The sequence below is a fragment of the Rhinatrema bivittatum genome, chromosome 12 (assembly GCF_901001135.1).
Source record: "Rhinatrema bivittatum chromosome 12, aRhiBiv1.1, whole genome shotgun sequence".
Lineage (NCBI taxonomy): Eukaryota > Metazoa > Chordata > Amphibia > Gymnophiona > Rhinatrematidae > Rhinatrema > Rhinatrema bivittatum.
Window position 1 is genome coordinate 75,141,541 of NC_042626.1, and position 7,470 is coordinate 75,149,010.

A 7,470-nucleotide genomic window follows, 5' to 3' on the forward strand; every position below is an offset into this window, starting at 1 on the left:
GGACTCCTCCTTCGCCAGGGCTGAAAATGAAGGAGGTTAGGATTGGGAGGAGGCTGCTGCTGCCGCTAGTTCTGGGGGGGGAAAGAGAGTGAATGAGCAAGCATGTGTGTGTGTGAGACAGCATGTGTGTGAATGATTGAGAGCCTGTATATGTGAAAGAGTATGTCTGTGATTGAGAGCCTGCATGTAAGTGTATGATTGAGAACCTGTATGTGTAAATTTGTGATTGAAAACCTGTTTGTGTGAAAGAGTGTATGTGTATGATTGAGATCCTTTGTGTGTGAGAGAGATCATGTGTATGTATAAGTAAGAGAGACCACATGTGTCTGTGTGTGATTGAAAGCTGGTTTAGGTGAGGGAGCATGTGAGTATGTGATTGAGAGCCTGTGTGTAAATGAAAGAGAGAGAGCATGTTTGTAAGCTTGTGAATGAGAGTCTGTGTGTGAGAGAAAAAGACAGCATATGTATGTATGTGATTGAAAGCCTGAGTGTGTAAGCGTGAAAAGAGACAGCATGTGTGTAAATGTGTAATTAAGAGCCTATGTAAGTGAGAGAAAAAGCATGTGTATATGTGAGTGACTGAGAGCATGTGTATAGGTGTGTAACAGAGCCAGTGTGAGAGAGAGCGCTGGTATGTGACAGAGAGAGGAGAAAGTTCCAAGCAAACCACCCCTCCTCCTCCTAATAAAAAAAAATAAAAATTAAGGACACCTGGATATCAAACGTTCCCAGGTATGCAGAGCAAAATAATTTTTGTATCCTTATTTTTCATTACTGGGTCTTTGTGTCTGCTATTTTGAAATATTTTATTGGTATCTAGAAATTTTTTATATGAGTTTTTAATTATTGGATATTCCACTCATCAGCTGTTTCGAAATAACCTGTTCTTTTTGTTAGTACAGTTTTACTGCTACTGATTTTCTATTTCTTGATTTGTTTTATAAGGATGGGTGATGTTTCTTTTTTCCTTTGTTGCACTGCATACAGAGACTCTGGCTTGTTTCGGTTTCCAATTCAGTTTTTGTCTGCGTGCTTCTAGTTATGCGTTTTGGTCTCTTTCTTCTTTGTTAGGTGAGGGTCAGCACATGTGATTCGGGTGAGGTTCGTTCTCTGCTGGCGTGTACCTACCACAGAACCTACCACAGAACCTACCACAGCAATAGTGGCCTGCTTAATAACTGTGGACACCACAGCACTGACCTTAGGGAAAGCAAAATACTCCAAGTTCTGTTCCGGTAAAAGGCAGAGCTTCCCCATGGTCCTACCTACTTTCAAGCCAGAACCGGGCATCCCCCATTCTGCCTCAACTGTTGGAAACAGGATGCTGAGCTTGATGGACCCTTGGTCTGACCCAGTATAGCATGTTCGTATGTTCTTATCCTCTTAACAGACTTGTGGTATGGGAAGGACGTTGGGGGACCCCTTAACCTGTCTGGGTCCGCTCCCTATAAATACGGGTCATCTTGACCCCTAACACCTGAAAAGCCAAAGGGAGCAAAATATCCAGGTCTTCCCTCTTAAAAAGGCGCACCACCTTTGGGTCATCTGCCCCGGGAATAGAAACCACTAGGTCGTCTCCTTGACCCGCATCCCCGGCTGCCGGATCAACTGGACCCGCCAGGGCCCCCTGGTCAGGCTCATCCCCTGACTCCCTGGGAGCCTCGTCAGACTCCTTTGATTCATCTCTCCCCGAGCGACCTCCCGAAGGAGTGCTAAGTAACCTCTGAAGAGGGGAAATCCTTTGTCTGCCCGACTTAATCTAACAGGAACCAGACTCAGCCTTCCCCACGGGCTAGGCCAGCAAGGGCTGGGAATGTGTGACCCCATCAGCAGCCTGTTGGCTGGCCAAATAAGCATCATGGAGCAACAATACAAATTCAGGCAAAAAAGCTCACTTCCAGGGCATACGGCAGGAACCAGCAGCAAAGGGCTTTCCTCCCCCTCCAGCTCTCCCCGACCATTCCCAAAGTCCGACTGGGCTGGAGACAAATGCAGAGGACCATCCCCCACGGTGCAGAAACAGCCGCCGAAAAATCCAATATGGCCGCCACTAGTGCGCCAGCCAGGTAAGAAGCAGCGCCCAGCCCAGAGCCTCAGCACGCATCTAGCACCGAATCGCCCAACCTACAATGCTGCTCCGCAGCAGGAGGGCAGTCTGAGCCCTTCCCTCCCTCAGCACAACCGGCACAGAACCCGCCCCATTAAGCCGCGAACGAGCAGGGCACTGCAGGCCATTACGGAGAGGAAAAGCTGCCTGACGCAGGGAGACCCAGGGACCAACTAAAAACTATAAAAAGGCAGTCCCCATTGCAAAAACAGCCCCTCCTACTGCCAAACAGAGGAGGAAGTCGCCTGCACAGCCGTGCTGTGCCCCGCTGCCTGACTGAATCAATCACTTTTTTTTTTCAATAAAAACTTTACTTCAGTGAGACAAAGAGCCTATAAAAACAAGGCAAGTCTCAGGAATAGGGGAATAAACCCCGACTGAGCCTGCAGCTGCCTGAGCAGCCTCGTGATGGGGAGGGATCTGGACAACCAGATTTACACCTCACAGCGCACAGATGATCACACAGAAGGGTAACAACCCCCGGCTCGACCACCTCAAACTGACGGGGTAGAACCCAGAAGGATTCCTAAAAGGAAATAAAGAAACCCCAGGGAGGAAGGCTCAAAAGAAAAAGATATTCGAAACTGCAGATCTGTAGGTTTAGCACCCTCTGCCATCTGCTGGAGACAGAGAAATACAGAGGAACTGCAGGTGGCACTGGGGTTCATGAAGCAGTGTCGGTGAAACTTTCGCTGTCTCCATCTGCTGGCAGGGATGCATAAACCCAGGTGTCTGGACTGATCTGAGTACGTACAGGGAACTTACATTCGGGCCGATACAGCAAAAACCATGGGAGAGCCGGCGCTCCAAGACGCGCGCACAGGCCACTCTCCTGGGTGAGCGATCGAGTATTTAAATGAGGGCTCGTGGTAATAAGGAGGCGCTAGGGACACTAGCGCGTCCCTAGCGCCGCCTCATTGACAGAAGCAGCGGCTGTCAGCGGGTTTGACAGCCGACACTCAATTTTACCGGCGTTGGTTCTCGAACCCGCTGACAGCCACGGGTTCGGAAAACGGATGCCGGCAAAATTGAGCGTCCGCCTTCCAACCCGCGGGCAGATTTTTAATTTTTTTTTTTCATTCTTGGGGCCTCCGACTTAATATCGCTATGATATTAAGTCGGAGGGTGTACAGAAAAGCAGTTTTTTCTGCTTTTCTGTACACTTTCCTGGTGTCGGCCAAAATTAGCTCCTGCCTTTGGGCAGGCGTTAATTTCTGAAAGTAAAATGTGCGGCTTCGCTGCACATTTTACTTTCTGTATCCTGCGGGAATAACTAATAGGCCTATCAACATGCATTTGCATGTTGCGGGCGCTATTAGTTTTGGGGGGTTGGCCGCGTGATTTCCACGGTAAAAATAGAGCGTCGAAAACGTATGGCCAAACTGGGGCCAACGGTGCGCTCAGCCAAGCGCACCATACTGAATCGGCCCGATTGTGAGCCCTCTGGGGACAGGGAAATACCTACAGTATCTGAATGTAATCCGCTTTGAAGTGTCTGAAGAAGTGGAATATAAATCAAATAAATAATAATGATGATGGTCAGAGTGGGCTGGGCAGGTCACACCCCAAGCTCCAGAAGAAATCATGACATAGGAGGCCCCACAGATGTACAACAATCCCTCCCACACCACCACTCACATCTCTCCTCCTCTGCCTCCTGAGTTAAGACCTTGAAGTCCAAGAACCATGTTTCCAGCCAGGCGATGACGAAAGATACGATGGGAAGGAGGTAGCCAAATGCTCCTTTGGTTAGAAGCTAGAGAAATAAATAGAGAATGTTTGAGCACTGATTGGGGTGACAGATCTGGAGTGCTTACACTACAGACCTTTGATCCTGATAGCCAGAATTCAATCCTTCTTCCTCACTGCTCTGTCAATGGGAAAATCCAAACCTTTGGGATTGTCCCAAGGACACTCTGCTGAAGTGACTGCCAAACATGCAGTTTCAAGACAAGTTTTGTTCACCACAGCACCTGTTTCTTCAGGCTCTACATCTCTTTGGGTCTTTCCTTCTAAAAACATGCCATGCTTTTTCTGGAATTTTTTTTTGTGGGACTAAAATCTGTGGCAAATGTCCTCCCTCTGCGCCCAAATTCATTCAGCCTAAAACCTTGCAAACCCTCATAGAAAGGAGCACAGAAAGTTGTTTACCTCAGACATGATCACTTTTACAATCAGGAAGACACTGCTTACCAAAGTCGTGACCTGAAAGTCAGAAATGGCCAATGAGGCACATATTTCACAAATCAGCACAGTTTAGTATTATTGCTCTATCATAGCAGGCCACCAGTCTGAACACAAGCTTACCCTCCACCAAAAGTGCAATTTTGAGGGGGGGGGGGGGGGGAGTTGTCACTCAGTCTACCCTATACCAAGAATGTAAGAGGTGCCTCAAGACCTCTAAAACTTATCAAGTCTAAGCTGACCCAGCTATGGGAGTGTACAGAAAGGTGCTTACCGCAATAACCCACCAATGGCGCAGCCGTAAAAGTGCATATCCCAGCAACAGGACAAAAAAGCGGAAAAACGCCAGGAGCTTAGTAACATGTAGGAAAAGAAAAATAGATTAACACCAAAATGCAAAACCTCACAAAATGACACCTTTTCCCAGAAACTGCAATACTTACAAATATATCAAAGAAGGAAGACGTGAACTTGTAATCAATTACTTCACTCTCCAAGTTCTTTCCAATACCACTGTTGGTCTATGGGTTAGGGGCAGAAAGAACAGAAGTCAGAGGATGTTGTCTCCTGCAGAAGCTCCCCACAGTTCCATAATTATGCTTAGCGTGAAAAGGGTGTCCCAGGCTGCTTTTGGTGAAATGGTAACTTGTCAAAACTAGAGTGCCCATAATGGAGAATACTACAACCAGATACGGGATCTGGTGTGCCCTGAATTCCACTGAAGAGGCGTAGTTCCTGCCAGCCGAGGAACAAGAGCCAAGTCATGAATACACTGGGGGCAGATCCAGAGGATCAGGGCATTCCAAACCTTCATCACATCCAAAATACTCCACTTTCTGAGCAAAGAAATACAACCCAAGGTATAGTCATCACTCAACTACATAACCCTGGCAGGGGCAAAAAGCAACAGCAAAGCAGTCGCGTTAAAACTGTCAGCAAGAGTGGTGCAGAACACCCCAGGGAGATCCGGAGTTACAGACCCACCCGGTGCACAGAAAAACCCAGACTGGGGGCAGGACCAGCTCCTACCAACTCCCCCTTCCAGACCCTCACCACAGACTCTTGACTTTTCTCCACCCCCTTCCTTCACTCCTGCCCCGGGCGCTCCCTCCTCCACTCTCAGCTCACATTCAGCTCAATGATCCAGAGTAGGGACACGAAGAGCAGGTCGAAGGTGACAAAGAGACAGAAGGTGCGGCGCACATCCGAGATGAGCTTCCTCCGAGGCGCCGGGCAGTATTGGGGCGAGAATGCCTGGCTCTGCGACAGCGAGGCGAAGGACGGGAGGCTGCGCTCCAGGTCAGCCTGGATATCCCCGCGGAATTTACTCATCCTGCTCCAGACCCCCGCTCCCCGAACCGCTTCCTGGTTCCGGACCTGCACCGACCCGGAAACAAAACCCTCCACTCCGCCCACTGCGGGGGAGGTGCCGGCCCGTGACGTCACCTCTCGGAGGGCCCGAAGGAAGGGGGAGAGGGCGGCCCTCCGCGCGCCTCATAACCAAGGCTGCCGATCGACTTCCGCTTTTACCCCATTGCATGCAGGGACTTGCAGTCCTGCTTTCCTAGTCAGGAATGGGAAATCCCGCCTACAGCTCCCTGCATTCCTTGGGGTAAAACCCAGCCTGGATCGACCTGTCTGGAAAAATAGGAGCCACTAGGCCGCCCCAGTAATAATAACCTGGCCCAGAAGAATACCTCCCCGCTGAATCACCAGCAATCATAACAACAGCTATAACGAGGTCACAGGGGCTCATTCTCTCCAACAGGCCGATGCAACAGCTGGGCGTGTTAAACCGGCGCTCAAGATTGAGCGCCTGCCCCCTTAACGCGAGCCACCTACCTCTCCCAGCCGAGCCCGATTCAGTAAACGCGCGGGAGAGCCGGCGCTCCGAGGCGAGCGGCCACTCTCCTGGGCTCGCGATTCGGTATGGAAATGAGGCCCTGCGCTAATAAGGAGGATCCTAGCGCCTCCTTAGTGGCGGCTGTCAGCGGGTTTGACAGCCGACACTTAATTTTACCGGCGTCGGTTATCGAACCGCTGACAGCACCAGGTTCGAAAAACAGCCGCCGGCAAAATTGAGCGTCTGTTTTCCAACCCGTGGGCAGAATTTTTTTTATTTTTGGGGCCTCCGACTTATGATATTAAGCAGTTTTTTCTGCTTTTCTGTACACTTTCCCGTTGCCGGCCGAAATTAACTCCTGCCTTTCGGGCTGATGCAGTATGGTGCACTTGACCGAGCGCACCGTTTGGCCGCGGGTTTTCAACGTGCTATTTTTACCCCTTATACAGTAAGAAAAGTCAGCGCCCGCTTTGCGCGAAAATTATTGCATCGGCCCCTTTAATCGGGTGCCGCAGTAAAAAGGAGGTGCAAGGGGAAATTGCGCCCAGAAGAAGTTCTGGTCAGATTAGGAAAATGGACGCTCAATTTTATGAGGGTTCCTTTTCCTAACCTGACTGCCAGCACACATTTTTTTTTAATTCTTCTGTTTCGGTTTCTTTGATTTAATATTGCAACAATATTAAGGCTGAGGAACTGAAAAAAGGAATAGAAAAGAAGTATTTTCTGTTTTTCTGTAATTTTTCTGGGCTCCTAAAGAATTAATGCCTGCTCAGGGTAGGCGTTAATTTTTGCAGGTTAAAATGTGTGCCTAGGGTGCACTTTTTTTTTTTTTTGAATGGGCAAGGGGATAGGTAATAGCTTTCTCAATACGAATTTACATATGATGAGCATTATTACCTACACGCTTGATTGGACGTGCTAACCCCTGTTTTGCATCAGGGTTTATGGATATGTGTCCAAAATGCACGTCCAGTCATGTGTTGAGTCGTGCGCTGTAGCCAACACATGGTATTGCATTGGCCTGCAAGTAATGCAGCATGGCCACACAGGCACTAAGTGATGAACTGGCTTTTTCACCCTTATGTTTTTCTTTTATTGAGTTTATATATACAAAACCATGCCACCTCTAACTAAATATATATATACACTGATACACACACGCAATGCATGCAGATCTCTCACATGCATGTTCATTGTGGATAACCTGACTGGCTGGGCATATCCCAAGGACTGGGATGAGAACCTCTGCTTTAGTCTGCTTGGCTAATAATGCATTATGGACTTTTTCTCCAGGAGCTTATCCTAACCTCTTTTATGCCCTGCTGTGCTAATCACC

The 7,470-nt window shown here is 48.8% G+C and overlaps 1 protein-coding gene across 2 annotated transcripts in view; it reads right to left on the reverse strand.

Annotated features, from left to right (window-relative positions):
- STARD3 (StAR related lipid transfer domain containing 3) overlaps positions 1–5,764 on the reverse strand; it is a 56,247-nt gene extending 50,483 nt beyond the window's left edge. Inside the window, exons 1-5 of one of the 2 annotated variants that reach the window (XM_029573022.1) lie at positions 5,420–5,764; positions 4,735–4,812; positions 4,566–4,643; positions 4,301–4,312; positions 3,746–3,863 (exon numbers count right to left, since the gene is read on the reverse strand). In XM_029573022.1, coding sequence (XP_029428882.1) covers positions 3,746–3,863; positions 4,301–4,312; positions 4,566–4,643; positions 4,735–4,812; positions 5,420–5,623 — 490 coding nt within the window. In that variant the 5' untranslated portion in view covers positions 5,624–5,764. Of the gene's footprint in view, positions 1–3,745; positions 3,864–4,258; positions 4,313–4,565; positions 4,644–4,734; positions 4,813–5,419 lie in introns of both variants that reach the window. The other variant, XM_029573021.1, reaches the window with a different exon arrangement.
- Between the last annotated feature and the right edge of the window lie 1,706 nt (positions 5,765–7,470).